This window comes from Rhamphochromis sp. 'chilingali' (assembly GCF_963969265.1).
Source record: "Rhamphochromis sp. 'chilingali' genome assembly, chromosome: 3".
Classification (NCBI taxonomy): Eukaryota; Metazoa; Chordata; class Actinopteri; order Cichliformes; family Cichlidae; genus Rhamphochromis; species Rhamphochromis sp. 'chilingali'.
In genome coordinates this window covers 46,233,664-46,251,000 of record NC_137931.1, presented here as the reverse complement: position 1 = coordinate 46,251,000, position 17,337 = coordinate 46,233,664, and the positions used below count along the sequence as shown (strand labels likewise).

At 44.9% G+C, this 17,337-nt stretch overlaps 1 protein-coding gene across 4 annotated transcripts; it reads left to right on the top strand.

The window, feature by feature from the left end:
* The first annotated feature begins 763 nt into the window (after positions 1-763).
* On the top strand, positions 764-16,694 carry ctxn1 (cortexin 1). Of its 4 annotated transcripts, none has more exons than XM_080876791.1 (3): positions 764-902; positions 9,800-9,902; positions 13,204-16,694. In XM_080876791.1, the coding sequence occupies exon 3, from the start codon at positions 14,222-14,224 to the stop codon at positions 14,600-14,602; it is 381 nt and encodes a 126-aa protein (XP_080732917.1). In that variant the 5' UTR covers positions 764-902; positions 9,800-9,902; positions 13,204-14,221; the 3' UTR covers positions 14,603-16,694. The 4 variants fall into 4 exon arrangements, with proteins under 4 accessions (XP_080732917.1, XP_080732918.1, XP_080732919.1 ...); XM_080876793.1 differs by lacking the exon at positions 764-902 and adding an exon at positions 6,020-6,300; XM_080876792.1 differs by lacking the exon at positions 9,800-9,902.
* Positions 16,695-17,337: the final 643 nt, after the last annotated feature.

The window sequence follows — 17,337 nt, the reverse complement described above, 5'->3', positions numbered from 1 at the left end:
GTGGCTCCCCCACCTGGAAACCTGAAACTGGAAGAGCACGAGGATCAGACTGGCTTTGGTTAGGATAAGAACCTGAGGAAGGATTAGTGTGACAGAATGAAATGAAACCATCGTGGCTCAATCGTGCTGTTAAAATGCTTCAGAAAACAAAAGTGAGGCGTGATTTGTCTTCCTGTGGGAGGAATCCCGAGTCTTTAGTGAACTGCACTGACTGTGCTGTGTGTTCATCCTCCCCGGACGCTGCCGATGACTTTAAGGTACCAGAAAGAGCCTGAATCACTTTTGTACTGGAGCATGAAATTAAAAAATAAAGGACTCATGTGGCTATAAATTGATTTTTGCTTTCGATCTCAGTCAAGTAGTTTAAACAAAGTTTGGCACTTGATAACTTCCATACTCAGCTGAGCATTTCTATTGGTCCTTTAGCGGAAGCAGCAGAGAGGTTTGTGATTTGACAGGCGCACACAAACACCGACTTATTACTGATATTTATCAGTGTCCATACAAAGAATGACCTTCACACCTGCACGTCCGCCCGCGTCGGTCTAAGCTGTGTTTGAGTGATCAGGTCTTTGCTCTCATGTTCTCCTCGTGACACATTCAAGTGTTTCTTTACGACAAAGTTGTCTCGCGTAAGAATCGTCTTTGTATTATTGTGCCGAGACCACATTTGTGATTGGCTGCTCGCCCTGCGGGAGGCCGGAGTGGGTGGGGAGCTTTGAGAGTCGCTGCCTGCCTTCAGTCGTGTCTCGGAGCAAAGCGACTCTCAGCAGCAGCAGCAGCAGCAGCAGAAGAAGGAGGAACAAGCGGAGGCGCAGGAGGAGGAGAGCCGAGCACATCCTAAAGTTTGTAGCTGCAGCTGTCTGGACGCAGCGGACGCACGTACTGCGCACCTGAATCAGGTTGGTGTCGTATGACGGGCAGAGAGCTGCGGGCACGCAGCTCTGTAATGACTGCGACTGAAAAACAGCAGGCAGGCAGCGATCATTTAAGTAATCACAGCTCAAGTGTTCAGCGGGGCGCCTTCGTGTGTCGTCGTGTCGCTCCAAGTTCAAAAGTCCGCAGACGATCCGTTTGCCATTTGTGGCAAAACTTTCTCTGCTCTGTCCTCCTGGAGCTCAGCCCCAGCCTGCCAAAGCACTATTAGCTGATCAGTGTTTCTGCCAGAGAGCAGCAGCAAATGCTCCTGTAGGTTTGGGAATAAATGGGGGTGAAGATCGAAGGGTCGGACGACCCACACTGAAAACACAGACGCTGCTGCATCGTTCCCATCATCGTCTGATTGTTTCATCTGTTGGAAATGTTGTAAAAATGTTTCGTTTTTGCAGTTTTAAGAAGGTAACCTTAGATCAGTAACCACGTGACCTGCTCACCTGGATATGCTTGAAAAAAAAAACATGCTATGGCCCGCTGTACCATGAAATTACTCTGACTGTCCTCTTGAAAGACAGAATTCATTCTCTGCTCATAGCCCTGTGCAGGCCACCTTCAGGAACTACGGATTGAATTATCCTGCTGAAATGGGCTGTTGTTGTTGCTGCTCTCTGAGTGCCCTGCAGGGCATCAGGTAGGACAATAGGATGGCACAGGTGCATACGTCCTACACAAATGGCAGAACTGGGGTCATTTCAACGTTGGTCAGAATAAAAATAGACGTTGGTTTCATCGTGAATTGAATTTGCTCGTATATTTGAAATCCATCTGCACACTGTGATCGGCTCTGTGCAGCTATCGTGCAGTTTGGGTTTTGGCCTGTCCTGCACCGTATCGTTAACTTATCAAAGTATAAATCTGTGTCAGCCATTGGATGCTCCACAGCCTCCTTGGCTTCTTCCATCCATATTGTCTCCTGTTACAGTGACAACTGCTGAATAATTTACCGTGCCTCGCTAACTGTAATCAGGAATCCAAGTCTGGGTATCTGATGGTGATTGCTGAGCAGAGAGGTTCGGTGCTTTGGAGACCAGTTGGAGCTTTCAGATTAAAATGTAAGTGATACCCCAAAAAGAGAGCTATTTAATTGTCTTGGCTTAAAATAGAACCAATAAAAAGACTCGCTCCAGTGTCTACACTGTGCTGGCGGCTGCATATCAGTGAGGCAAAGTACAGCTTCATCTGTCTAAAGTACAGACAGACATCGTGCTGTAATGCATAGTTACATATTTCATAAAAACGTTTTGTTTTTCTTAAATACTCCATTGGTATCTCGCTGCACTGCAGCTTTTAGACTTCTTCTGTGGTTTTGCTTGCACATTGACGAGCCAAGACACCTTCATGCAAGGCAAACATGACAATCGAGAGCCATGGATTGCTTTCTCCTCCTGTATACAGACTAAATATGCAGGCAAACCGTAAGATTTTTACCTGGAAGAGTTGAGTTTGTACACAGCGTTCAGTTTGGATGAAGAGGAATTTACAGAAAAAGGAAGAAGTTAATGTGAAGTAATGGTCTGTGGCTACTCTCAGCTTACCAGTTCAGATAAAAACACAGCGTAGTAACGCTGAGTGCCACAGTCATCGAGTAATGACATCGAGAGATGGAAAGAAAAGAGGGAACCCAGGTGGGTTTAAGCCCGTCTTCCTCGCCTGTCAGGATCGACAGCATGGAGCACGTTATGTCTCACTGTGTCACTGTTATTAGCTTTGACATCATTTACTCTCTGTTGCTCACCAGGGTGGCTGCTTTATTACGTTGTTTGGCCCTCGTTTAAAATCGGCCGAATAAGGAGACAAAGTCGCTCGCGTGTCTTTGCTGCATCGTTTTAATTTCACTCCTGAAACGACTTCTTCGCGTGAACCTGAATCACCTGTATGTTACACTAAGCATGATTCATTTGGACTGTACATCATGTAGCACCACAGCCCAGTGAGCATAAACATCCCTTCTGCAGCAGGAAGGTAGAAATGACTTGTGTGTCAGAGGAGATGCAGCAAAGTCGCTGTAGGTCTTCAACGTTAACCAGTAAGAGTGACGTGGCCGGCTTGGATTCCTCGTTGAAGATCAGCCATCAAATATTCATCAAGCCCATAACTTATCAGCCTTCTGTATCTGACTCTGGGATTTATTTGCTCTGCTTCAGCTCGAAGCACTGACAGAAACTCCCCCACACGATTCTGTTAACTCCTCTGGAAAGAGAAAGGGAGACCAGTTCACTTACTGGAGTGACTCTGCCGATGGCTCATGATGCACGCTGTGCACAGAAGCTGTCCTTTCTTCTGCCCCAGGTATTTGGGAGGCTTAAAGGCAGACCAGATTTGCTGAACATTTCACCCTGATATTCTACTCTCACGGCGTTGGGTGGGGGCCGCTAGTTTTTATTCCCTCGTTGACTGAAAAGCATTGTTTTACGTCCGGACTCTGACTTTCAGGGTCATTTCCTTTTACTGTCCGGGAGAAAGCTTTTGCCTTTTTCCTTCTTTATGCTGACTCTCAGCCCTTTTCCACCTTGGATCTGAGCAAGTGTCGTGTGGGCAGGGCATGTAAAATATATGGCCGTCACCCTGGGCAGGCTGACTGGCTGGCACAGGTTCTGTTCTGTCCCAGTGGGCTTGACAGAATGGCTGTGATGGGAGGAAAGTGCTGCCTTCTGGCTTTAAGAGTGCTGACATCTCCATACTGCTCCTCACATGCACTCGCACGCCTTCCATCTCATCTGTTTGCTTCTCTTTCACCTCCTTCAGATTTCTTACCTGCAGATGCCCCCCCCCCCCCCCCCCCCCCCCGTTAGCTACACACCTCTGCTCTGTGTGAACTTACAGACTTGAGTCACAGATATTAGCGCCGCCACCTTCCTGCTTTTCTCTTTCCTCATCATTTGTCTGACCACTCCTCACTTCACCACCAGCTCTCTCTCTGAGGTCTTTCAAGGTGAGCTGCTGTATGTTCTTCGACTTATCTCTCATCCTCTTATCCGTTCTCTAAATTAATAAAAAAATGTTTCAAGAAGCCCACTCACGAGCCTTTGTCCACCCACTGCTGATCTGCTCAAACTTGTGAACTGGTCTCCTTTCATCCTCATCATTGTGTGAATATTTCATGTCTGTGATTTGTGAATTAAACATAGGATCTAGGCAGATATGATTGGGCTGACATTTATTCACACTGACTGGTGGGACGGATGGGTTCGACCTGATTAGAGCTGCGGTGGTGAACAGGAGCGTCCTGTCAGCACACCTGCATCGGTGAGGTAGACGTGTTCTCAGCAGTCTCTTTGCTTTGAGTCGACCCCCAAAGGTCTCATAAATAGGAAAAAATGACATTTATAGTTTAGAGAGTCACGACTTGGTCCAATAAAATTCACTCTGTGAGTGTGTGCATTTAATCTTTCTGGGGTTTTTAGTAATACTTTTATAGCTGCTAATATTTTCTATGACATTTATTTTACAGTAACCTTATTTAGCAGTGGAGGAGGGCAATAAAACACTGAACACACCATGCAATGCTCTTAATATCCAAACAAAGGTCTTTTATGCTCTGAAATCATGGCCAAATATTTCAACTCTGTCTGTGTAACGCTTTCTATTAGCACACAAGAACACACCGGAAAGTTGGGAATATATTTTTAAGCTAATAAATCTCATGATTTTCCTATTGTTTTATTCCTTCCCTGTAGCACTGATATTTTACATTTCTTGAGCTGCGTTTTAATATTTAAATTGAATTAACTCCAGTGAAACAGTCCATAAAATACAAGGAGAGCTGCTTATCCCCACTAATCTGGAAAGTGGTGTATATATGTCCAGCTTTCAGAAACTGTAGTTGAAAACGGTGGCATTTACTAAGTGTTCACTTTTAAGGTGTTTTCCTCATGCATTAAAGGTATTTATACATATATTGTACATAAACCATCTGTACAGTATGTCCCGTGTTACAAAATAACTTATAAGGCCTTGCACGGCCTAGAATTTCTTTATTTTGTAGTTAATCCCATATAGAGAAAAAATAAAAAACATTTACAGTGTAGCTCATTAGACTTCAGTCGCCTCCGTCACTCACTACAGACCTCTCTGCATTGAATCATATCTGTTATTAACCTCTGTCTCTCTTCCACAGCATGTCTTTATCCTGTCTTCCTTCTCTCACCCCAACCAATCACAGCAGTTGGCCCCGCCCCTCCCTGAGCCTGGTTCTGTTGGAGGTTTCTTCCTGTTAAAAGGGAGTTTTTCCTTCCCACTGTCGCCAAAGTGCTTGCTCATAGGGGGTCATATGATTGTTGGGTTTTTCTCTCTATGTATTATTGTAGGGTCAACCTTACAGTATAAAGCACCTTGAGGCGACTGTTGTTGTGGCACTGGATAAATCAAATTGAATAGACGGTCTCGGTCTTTATCGATGATTTTCCCTTCCTCACTTCAAATTCAAATTCAAATTCAAATTTTTTCTATGGAGCATGTTTTGTTAAACTTGTGTTTTGCCTGATGACAACAGCAACAGGCTGCAGCCCCAACATGTCCCCGAGTAGGATAAGCAGTTAAGACAATGGATGGTTGGATGGATTGTAAGTTAGCAGGAATTGGACCTTTGAGTAATAAGTGTGTGTGAAGGTGGCTGTAGGTGCTAGCTGCTGCCCACCATGACGTCAGCTAATTCACATCACTGAACTTCAGCTCTCGATTGTGTTTTTTGGCGTTTGTCTCTGTTGCAGCATTTATAATTGGATTGTATCACAAATAATACAGCTTCTTGATTAGTTAACTGTAATGGCAACCCGTCCAAGAACTCTGCCGGGTACTAACCTCTTCTATGAGCATGGTCTCCTCTAGCTCCGAAACAACATCACCTAGCATTGACCACAGTACTAAATAGAGCAGGGCGATATGACCAAAAATATTTATCACGATATATATTTGAAAATTTGCGATAACGATATAACTGACGATATAATTGACACGAGACAAAATACTTTACAACTCCACAACTTTGATGGGTTTTTGCACTAATAATGTATCTTCACTTAAACAAGCAGCTGTTTTTTATCTGCACTAAAGTTATATGAAAATGTAACAGTGCAAATGCAAATTCCTCGCTGACAGTTTAACCAAAAGGCATTTCCAGTGGAAACTGGCCGACATATCCTGAGCACAACCATGTATAATATCCACAGAACTTAAAAAGAGCTTATACACACACAATATGGTAACATTATGTTGAAGCACAGTACGTATCACTCCGCGAGGCTCCGCCTACAATAGCCGTAATGCTCCAACAATCCATCAAGCGGTGCGGCTTCGTAGCTTAGCAAAGTCGTACTGAAGCATTTGACAGATTTTCGAGCGCCGTGCACATAAAATCGTTTCGAGGTCAGTAAACACAACCAGAGTTCATACATAAGGCACACGGGATTATAAGGGGCTCTGTCGACTTTCAGAAAAATCAAAGGATTGATTTTAAGTGCGCCGTATTTTCCAAACAACACGGTAATAACGACGGCCCGCTAGCATGCGCTACCAAAAATAGTGCTTTGTTGTGTGTCTGACGGACCAAAGCTAAACCAGTTCTACACCAGTGAAGCTGCAGCATTTTTACAAACCAGTTCTGGTTCATCGTTTCATTCAACGATCCGCTTTCGCTCTTCTCATTCTCCGTCGCCGCCATGTGCTTATGTAAACAAAGGCACTGCGCATGCGCATTTTACCCACATTCTATCGCCATTTCATTTTCTTATGGTTGCCCCACATTACACCGGTATCACCGTGAACGGTATGATATGGCCCAGCCCCAGTACTAAATCACTGCTTTAAAACAGGAAGTAATCAGTGGTTGATGTCACAGTAACTACAGTTATGTAGAGCCCATAACATACCATTGTTACAGCTCAGAGTTGGATCTGCATTATGACCATGAAACATGTATATTGCGGGTTGTTGTGCACGATTTTGTCAATATTAATCCAAAGAAACATGTCAAAGGTGGACGGCACACGTACACTATAATGGGCATATCAGTAAATATGCACAGTTTATGTCTGTAGAGCTTGATTTGGTATGAATGTGTATCGGTTAACTCCTCACATCTGCACGCCTTGCACAATGAATGTTTAAATGTTAAGGATCCAGGTCACAGCAGGACTTCCAGTCCCGTTCCTTCACTGAGCCACAGGATCCTTCAAAATATTCCCTGTTGACAGTCAGACGCAGCTTCAGGCTGTCAGAAAGAGTGACACGAACATCCCGGCGAGAGGACGCAGCACGCTGGACACTAAGTACACAGCAGGCCCCTCCCCCTAATGTCAGTAGACTTGATCCCACTTTTCTTTGGAGTAACACGCAGGTCAGTGTACAGCACACGAGTCTCTCGGGGATTTAAGCCTCGCTGTGCTCATGTAGAGCAGAAGGCCTGTCTTTAAAATTAAAAAACGAATCAACAGTGATGAAGAATCTTGTTTTATTTCACTGTTGATGCAGGGGTGACCTTGAGGCCTAAATATGCTGATAGAGAAACGAGACTTGTGCTCATCTGGGCTGTGATAAAATGATAGATCGCAGCTTTGAAGATGGATTTGTTCAGCTGCTGTTGAGAATCACAGAAGCCCTGTTTTTGCCCCTTTGCTCCCTCGTCTGTGCACAGCTCCATTTGTCTTTGCCTGTTTCTTCATCCCTTGTTTCTCCTGGTTCACTACATCAAAGGTTTCACGTGAACCGTCACCAAGAAAGTTTCCTGTAGAAGCGCCTGATCTCCAAACGTCTGTGTGGGAGCACGTCTCTGGATGTGTTTCTGTGGACTGACGGGTCCCTCAGTATGAAGTGTGTTGCGCTCTCTGTTATTTGCATCTACCTTTTTGTTTTCAGAGGTCAGCAGTCTTGAGTGCACTGCTGTCTCATTTGCATGTCTACTCAGTAAAAGAACAGGATGCTCGCTCTCACTTTGTGTTGTTATATCTGTCCTCGCACACACATACACACCTTCTCATCCAAATGTGTCCACGGAGCCGAACGAATGGCTGTCGGAACACTGGAATATTTAATTGGCCGACTTTATCACCATTACTGTAGCCACTGACTGTCTGCCAGCCCAATTATGACGGGCTATCTGCTGGCCAAGAGTAAAAAGTGCAACGGCTGCACAGACGCTCGGTGCTGTCTCAGTTTAAATGCTAAAAATACCTGTTAGACAGTCGTGCGCGGGTCATTAAATGTTTTTATGCTTGCATATGTACACGAGACCGGAGCTGCTGTGAACTCCAGGTTCAAGCCAGACGCGTCTGAGATCGTTAAGGTGGATTTTTATTTTTATTTTTGGAAGTACGTTTGTTGTACACAATGCAAGGTGACCCGGTCCCTGTTGTCCTCATTAGCCAATTGTCAACTCCCTTAGGCGACAAATGAAGCGAGACAGTCGTGCACATATGAAAGTCCCCCAAACCAGTGTCTCATCAGTGCTACCAAAGAGCTTCAGCAGGAGCCTCCAGCTCTTTGAATATATGCGTGCATGTGTGTGCAGTTTATGGGCAGATATGTTTTTCTGATGCCCTGGAAACAGCATTACTCCTCCGATGATGGAGTGGGGATGCCCACCTGAGCTGGTGGATCTCATGCAGCTGCCCTTTGCCTTTTCTTCAGGTCCACTTTATCTTCATAAGTAGCAAATTGGAAAGGGTTAATTCAATTCCCAGCAGGCTGTGGCTGGGAACATTTACCATCTCTTGCTTTCGCTCCCTCTCCTCCCTTTCTCTTTGTTTCTAAAGTCTAATTACTTTTAGAGAGTGGCTTTACTCAGGCTATAAATAATGACAAATCAAGGCTGTCTCTACACTGAACCTTTACAGCCTTGCACGGCTGGCTATCTGTGTACATGAAGCGGTAGGACGGTTGTGGTCTGTGCAACTTGTGTTGGCTGAAAAGACGATGCAGGGTTTGGGTGTGAAATTTGCATGAGAGTGGGTATCGTGGGCGGAGAGCGGCAGCCAAAAGATGATGGAGACCACAGGGCAAAGAAAATATCATTTCTAATTCATTTTTACAGAAAGGCGCCGCAGGTTTGCCTTTGCTGCCCAAAGATGGACCAAAATATAATCAGTATATGAAAAGTTATGATGAATTCTTACGTGATACTAAGCGTGTACTTGTGTTCAGCATTCAGCTGCTTCGCCGCCTTTTATAAAAATGTAACTATTTTTGTCTTTGTTTAGTATTTAGATGAATAATCTACAGTAAATGGTCTGTATTTGTATAGCTTTACTAGTCCCTAAGGACCCAAAGCGCTTTACATATCCAGTCATCCACCCATTCACACACACATTCACACACAGGTGATGGCAGCTACATTGTAGCCACAGCCACCCTGGGGCGCACTGACAGAGGCGAGGCTGCCGGACACTGGCGCCACCGGGCCCTCTGACCACCACCAGCAGGCAACGGGTGAAGTGTCTTGCCCAAGGACACAAGGACTGAGACTGTCGGAGCCGGGCTTTGAACCGGCAACCTTCTGGTGAACTGCCACCTCTTGAGCACGATCGCCCCCTGCTTTTATCTTCACCACCACATTATACAGAGAGAGCTGATGATGTGGTGGCTGGAGACACTAACACAGACCCCCATTTGTGTGGCCGCCTAATACTCCAAGTATTATACGAGTCCTAGTTTTGCTGTAAATATTTCCCCCTAGTGTCTCTGTCTGTCTGTGTCCTCATCCTACGCCTGCTGTGTACGTCTGAGTGGTGCTAAAGAGAACAAGAGTCTGCCCACTGTTGCACTGTCTGTTTTTGCTGGTGCACTCTTTGTATGTCTGTGTGAGAGGTGTGCGTTTAACGGCTTTTTGACGAAGACTGACGAATGTCCGTTTCATTCCTCTTCATCTCAGGGGTCTCGTCACTGCCTGGAGGAAGTGTCCTGGAGGAGAGATGGAGTGGGCGAGAGCTAATGCGAGACGAGGCTGATGGACGTGTGTGCGCGCGTGTGTGATGGTGGGAGTGAGACTTAACGAGGAGGAAAATAAGCTGAGCAATCTCTCTGTCCTCCCTCTACCTCCCAACGACTTACACACACACACACACACACACACACACACACACACACACACACACACACACACTCACACACTCACTCTCTCTCTCTGTGAAACCTTATCTACAGTATGTGGCCAAAAAAATCGACTTCTCTGTATCCTGTATGTTTTACACTCACGGTTCTTCAGTCCAGCTCATTGCTTGAATAAATCAATATACATTAGCCACGTATGATAAATTTCACTATTTCAAATACAATAAATTGTTTTTATTAAATTCTTTTTCACCAAGTAATTAGAGTGATTAGAATCAGATGAAGAGGTTACATTTGTAAGTTACATGCATGCACGTTGCAGGTTTAAAATAAGACTTTACATGCCTTTGATAAATAGACTTTATTAATCTTTCACTGGGTAAATTCAATAATTACAGCAGCACAAGGCCGAGGAAGAAAAAGTCCATCAGAAATTTATTAGAAACCAATAAAAATTGCAAAATTAAAATAAATAAATAAATAAAGACGGGGTACAACAAAAGTGCAAAAATGAATGAAATACAAAGGTAACTTGTACTATATACACGCGGTACAATATGCACGATAATATTTTTATGTACCTAAACTGCAGCAGAATGATACACGTGTGTATTTGTGGTTGTATGTTGCACTTTTTCCATGCAGGAGTCCAGCTGCTGTGACGTCTTCACTTTGGTATTAAGCTTCTAGCTTTGGATGAGAGCCTGGAATGCTAAGCTATCAGCTAACGTTAGCTTGCTGGATAGCTTCAGCGCTGATACCTGCTGGTCTGTGCTAACAGACTGATAAACAGTGCTGCAGTTTAACACTGAGCACAGACCAGACTGTCAGTACAGTTTGCCATACAGGAAGTGTCAGATTATTGTGTAGAAAAATGCTCAAAGAGGTCGCAGTGAGTTATGTCCCTGCACAGTTATTATTACAGCAAACGAAAGCTACAGAGACACTAAACATATTTTGACCTCATCAGAACATGTTGGTCATGTTAGCTGGTTAAAGTCTGTCGGGGTTGACTTGCTTTCAGAGTCTCAAGTGGCCATTAGTGGAACTGCAGCAGTTTTCTGTTTGTCTACATTCTTTAGTCATTGATGTTATTAATGACATTTTAATTTTATCACTTACTAAAAATAAGAATGTAACAAGTACATTACTGGATTAGAGTTCACTTTCATTGGACGTCTGATGTTTGTCTGCTATTTTATTGCAACTTGTTACATTTACCTTTGATCTCACCCGTTTCTACAAAAGCTACAATATGCTATACCAAGACCTCCTACCAAAAACGTGTTATTTATGTCATTAACAGGTCATGTTATTATATTTATGATGAAAATTACAGTCTCTACTAACAGCTGTCCAATTATTTCAAACAATAAATTACACTCAAAAACATGTTTAAGCCCAAAATGTTGACTTTAAGAAACTGAAAAACATTTACGTGTAAACAAAGTAAAATGGAAATTTATCCAATCCAACTAGATGTAAACTGAATGTTTATCAATCAAGCATAGTTACCTTAAAGATGAATTATTTGACTGAATCAACCTTTGATTTTCTATATTTCAGTGACCTTTTACTCAAAATGATTGCTTCATGTTTACGAGGCAAATGATCATTTTCTTTGAGAGTATTCCAGCTGGTCGTGCTGGTTGAAGTTCATCATGCTGCTGGAAATCTGCTGCTGCTGCATGTTAGATAGAAATGCTGTACGTTATAAATACATTATAGAACTACTGACCCGCGACATCAAGAGCTTTGAAATGAGTCTTTTCAGTTTAGACAGCAGTCTGTGCAACAGCCCCACCTCTGAGTGGTATCAAAATACACCAAGTATGTTAAGTGGTTTGTATAAGTGAGCCACAAATAAACTGAGAGGTTAAACATTGAGTCTGTGAACGCAGCTTTTCTCCTACGAAACGCTGAAGACGTCCAGATGAATCAACGTTCGGGGATTTCCTCGCCTGGTTGATCGAGCATGCGTCAGGATTATAAACCAGTTCCAACATTTACAAAACTGTAGCAACAGTTTCAAAGCTTCTCCCGCGTTTCAGACGTGTGACGCCGTCCGTTCACATCGTCCTCGTCTTTGAAATCGGTTTCAAGGTTTTCGCTGATCACGTCACTCAGAGGCCAAACATCTGGAGCTGCCGGCACGTGCGCAGCAGCTCTGTTTCGTACACGCATGGATGTGCACGTTAGGGTTAGCCCCGGCGCTCATGTTTTTACACTAAAAACATGAGGGCAGGTGCTGAAATAGGAACAGCCTGCTGCCGGTCTGGGGCAGCAGGCTGATGAAGCAGCAGATAGAAAACCTTTAAACTGAACCCGGGACACAGAGAGGGACGGCAAAGGCATTCTGCCATCGTCACGCAGAGGAGAGTCAGTCCAGTCTGTGCCAGCAAACCTCTCCTCTGTACTGCTGCCTGTTCGCCACAGGAACTCCTGCTCTGTTCATCCATCTTTCGCTCCTCCTACACTCCTGTTTGACTCCCTGTACATCGAGTCGCTCGCTTGTTTTTCTTCTTTAATGCAGCCATAATGTTCTGTGCAGGGCGGCTGTGAATCATGAAAATTCTTAATCCCTGCACTAATTTCCCTTAAATGACAATTTCAATTGTCCTTCTTTTTCACCCATCTCTCCCACTCACTGCTCTCTTATGACCACATGTGACCCCTCCTCTTGGTATCATGTTTATTTAAGCAAATAGCGTAGCCGCCACCCATCAGACAGGTGAGCAGGTAAAAATGCTTTCGTATCATCTTTCCTCAACTATTTGAAACCTGGTCGGCCGCAGGAGATTTTAGATTATTAATGAGGCTCCTCAGCACATTGTCTTCCCCTGAGTGAGCGAGTGAATGAAAGTCCTGGTGTAACAGTGCACCGACAAATACGGGCGAGGCAGCGTGGTATCGGTGTTTATAATCGTGCATTCATTACTGCTAATGTGGCTGTAATGGCAGCGTAATCAGAGTCCTAATTGAGAGTCATTATCAGGATGCTGGTGCTGTGTTCTCCTCACAGATGGTTTATATCACTGTCACTGCTGCTTATTAAGCACAGGGTTGTAATAATCACATTGTGGGGAAAATGACTTCATCTTCTTGTTACGCTTCACATTAAAAACGGTGCATCCTATTGGTGCAAATTTGAATGTCATGATTTTAGGCATATAGAGACGAGGGGCAATGTTCTAACCAGGTGGCTTTCTTTGGTGTTTCTTTCAGGTGTGGGAGTGGTTGCTCAGCTTAATCCGGACAATCTCACGACGCTTGGCCCGCTTCGTATCGGCCGAGGAGTGGAACGAGCCCATAAAAAGATTCTGCCAATCTGCATCTGGATGAAGACACTCTTCATCTGTGACCGACAGCCTAACGCATCAGATAAACATTTTCTACCTCTCGCTGCTTCTCTGCTTGTCAAGAAGGGCGTTTTTCTGAAGCGATCACCCCAGAAGGAGGTGCCGGAAAGGAGTGGCTTCAGCATTTGACAGCTCTGACCCACTTATCACGCTCCAGCCGGTCGAAGGGAAAACTTGGCATTTAGCAGACAGCTTCAGGAAAGGTTATGCATTGTTTTATATTCAGGGCCACTGAGCAGCTGACCTCCCAATCTGATTAGCTCCATACCAACAGCCACACATGTGCCCACACAGGCGCGCGCACACCGGGCTGCCGGCCTCTGCAGGCGCTTTAATAGTGCGCCGCTCGTGTCTGCGTTTCACTTTAGCGTCACAACACGGAGACGCGCGCTGAAACAGCTGAACCCAACTTGGTGTTAGAAGTCCATCAGCGCTCTTAACTCCCTTAGAGCACGCTGACCTTGACCGCCATCAGTGACATTTGCGTTAGCGGGAGGCGGTGTCACGTCCTGTCTGCTCTGTGAGACGGAGTGAGAATGAGAGCTGGCGTGGCTCCGATAAATACACTAAAAACATGAGCGCCGGAGGGCAGGCGCTGAAATAGGAACGGCTGAGCGTCATTAGACTTTTTAGGCAAATGTGTTACACAAAAAATAGTCCTTATTAATTGAAAAGTGTGTGTGTTTGACACACTGTCAGAACACATGAGAGTCAAAGCTGTCTGGGTCATGTCACTTTGACTGGCCTACATTTGATCCAATAAAGTGGCGACCATGGGACTGCGCTCATCGTAGACAAACGCTCTGCGGTCCTCGCTCGGTAACTATTCTTCTAAAAATAAATAAACAGGGTCTGCAATATTAAAAACTTTCAACATTTCCTAAATGAACGCCTTCCCTTCCTTCTCCGCACCTCCACCCAACACACCAACCATCCAGTCAGTGTGTAAGCCCTGTCTTCGGGCCCCGTGGAGGATGAACGATGTGCCCACGCTTGACTACGAGTTGCTGCTGTCCCCAGCCAGCTCCTCCCTCACCGGCAATCATGGCGGCGGCAGCAGCAGCCCTCCTCTGGCCTTGGTCGGGGTGGACACGGAGCAGCGTACCGCTTTGGCCTTTGTAGGCCTCCTCATGCTCTTCTTAGTCTTCCTGCTGGTCAGATGCTTCAGGATCCTTCTGGACCCCTACAGCCGCATGCCTGCATCATCCTGGACTGACCACAAGGAGGGGCTAGAGAGGGGTCAGTTTGATTATGCACTGGTGTAGGGGGGCACGGCGCAGGGGAGCGTGCCATTGCACACAGACACTGTTTTAAAGCACGGACTGGTTTAGAGGGACATAACATTGTGACTGCACTGCTTAAGAAGGACGTCAACTATTGCAGGAAGTTTGTACTGAGTCACTGTCATCGTGTACTGGTGTAAATACGCGGCTGCAGGACCACAGGTAACCATAACGACTGTGGTTCGACATGAGGCTCGACGCACAGCTGCCTTAACCAGACCTACTGTAACAGGGGAACCATGCTACCCAGGCCACAGCATCACTTTAGGGCTAGCTGGACAGGATTTGGGAAATATTCACTCACAACTAACCTCAAAGCTAGATTTCTTTTTTTTCTTTTTTTTTTAAAACCCACTCCACTTGCATAAACACTAGGGGTGCAATGATACACAAAATTCACGGTTCGGTTCGATATTTTTTCGATACAAAAAATGTTCGTGCCTTTTTAATTTGTCATTTATTAAAATTATAAATATATATTTTAACTCAAAAGTACAGTTTTTAAATTTAATGTTGCTGAAACAACAAAGTAATAAAAAATAAATCTGATGGAGGAATCCCTCATCTTTGGAAAAGAGAGTTTATTACAGAGAAATGGCTCTTTCAAAATAAAAGCTATACTATAGCTTCTTCTGGGCTATATTCTCAGCAGCATATTAAACATATCAGGTCCCCATAAGGAGAATCCTGTGCTAACGGCTGTCTAAATGACTCGGGTAAAGTTTGTAGCATGCTGCTTGTTGTTTTTGTCTGCTTCCACTTGTCTTTGCACTAGGATGCTGTCGGAGTAAATGTGCAGTCATATTCGTTGTGTTCCCACTAGTGCTGTCAGCGTTAATCTGAAATGACGTTAACGCCACAACACGGCAAATCTCCGTTAACGAGCTACCGCGGATCGCCCTGAGCGTGGGGCTGGACGGCCAACACGTTAACGAGCTAACTGCGCTAACACACTAGCTCCCACCCATGTAATTGAGCATTGCGTGGCACATCCAACATACTGTTTTACTTCAGTCCATGACGCGCTTACCTTCAGGGTCATACGCCACATGAAGACCAAAATAGTTCCAAAGGCCAGATCTGAATGAGGGTGGGGGAGGTTCAATTTGCCATGTTGCAAGGAGAGCTTAGCTTCTGTCTTGCTAGCTTGCCCTGTGCTCAGTGGATCTGCGCTCGACAGTGCAGCCTAGGCAGAGTAGTCGAATGCAGATTCACTGAGCGCTCAACACAGACAGCATCGTCAGAAGGAAAGTTTATAAAATAAATTACAAATGTTGTATTGTTCGATACATATGAGTACCGAACCGGAAGCACTGTATCGAACGGTTCAATATCGATACGAGTATCGTTGCACCCCTAATAAACACAGCCAGAGCTTAGCTGAAGGAGTTTACATTTAAGCAGATGCCCCTTTAATGAACCGAAGCCCGTCACGAAGCGTGTGACCTTTCAGTGCTTGGCGAGGAGCACAAACACTCACCTTTATCGTGCTTATTCTGACTGCTTACACTGAACAGTTCCAGATGCTTTTAAGGCCCAAGCAGGTCGTTTGTGGCACTATAAAAATATTGTCCGTGTATATTTTGTCTGTGTCTGTAACTGAGAAGCCATACTGAAACTATATAATCCCGTATTACTGCGAGTAGAGTTTGTGTTAGCCGGTCGTGTCCTTTGCTGTAGTCAGCCTGCTGAGCGTGTTGAGGCAAACTGCAACCTTTAGGCGAAACAAAGCTTTATTTTTCTATTCTCGACTCAGGTTTTGGAGTCTCCTTTTTGCTATCCTTTTCTCTCTTCCTCTTACTGTGTAAACCTTTAGACTCTAGAACTTTGAGCTAGTCCTGCAGCCCAGTCTTAGGAGGAAAACACTTTGCTTTTTTGAGTTTTGTAATTCAATATTTTTCTGACTATACGCTTTGTTTTTGATACGCTGGAGTGAAACAGTGAAAAACTATGATTTTCTTCTTCAAGTACTCTTATATAACTTCCACTGATGCTGGACTGTGTGTGTAGTCCATGTTGTTCATGTTTGAAATGAAATAAAAGGACTGCTAGTTAAAGTCTCCTCGTGTCACTTTTGCTGTGGGCATTTACAGACTCGGCTCCTTTTAAATCTTCTGTTTACGAGGAGCAGCCAATCAGAGGAAAGTTGTCTTAAATGAAACGAGGCCTTAAAAGGAGACGAGATAAGCAGCTGTTTCGTGCACCGAGGCCCGCTGGACCTTTTTAAAAATGTATTATTTTGAAGTGCAGATAATAAATCTAGTGTTTTTCTTGCCCCAGCTAATGATCTCTGCATGTTCTCACTACATCATGACCCTCTTCTGTGGCCTTCCTCTTTGTCCAGTATTTGTGCTGTCCCTCTGGACATGTCCGAACCCTCTCAGCTTCTCTAACCTTGTCTCCAAACCCCACACGCTCATCTCCAGCCGGTCCACCCTGCCTCCACTCTCGCCTTCACCTCTCTCGTGCAGTGTCTGATAGCTGACCTCCAGGTATTTCAACTCCTGCTTCCATCTTCATTGTTACACACATGCTTTCATTCCTCTTCTCCCCAGAGCACACCCCCACCTCTCCAGGCTCTCCTCCGCCTGATCTCGCTACAGATCAGTCCACGGAGACTCCTCCCTGACTTCATCTGTCAGCCTGTCTGTCGCCATCATAAACACCACGGGGGTCAGAGCAGGTCACTGATGTTAGTTCAGCCACCTGTCACACCT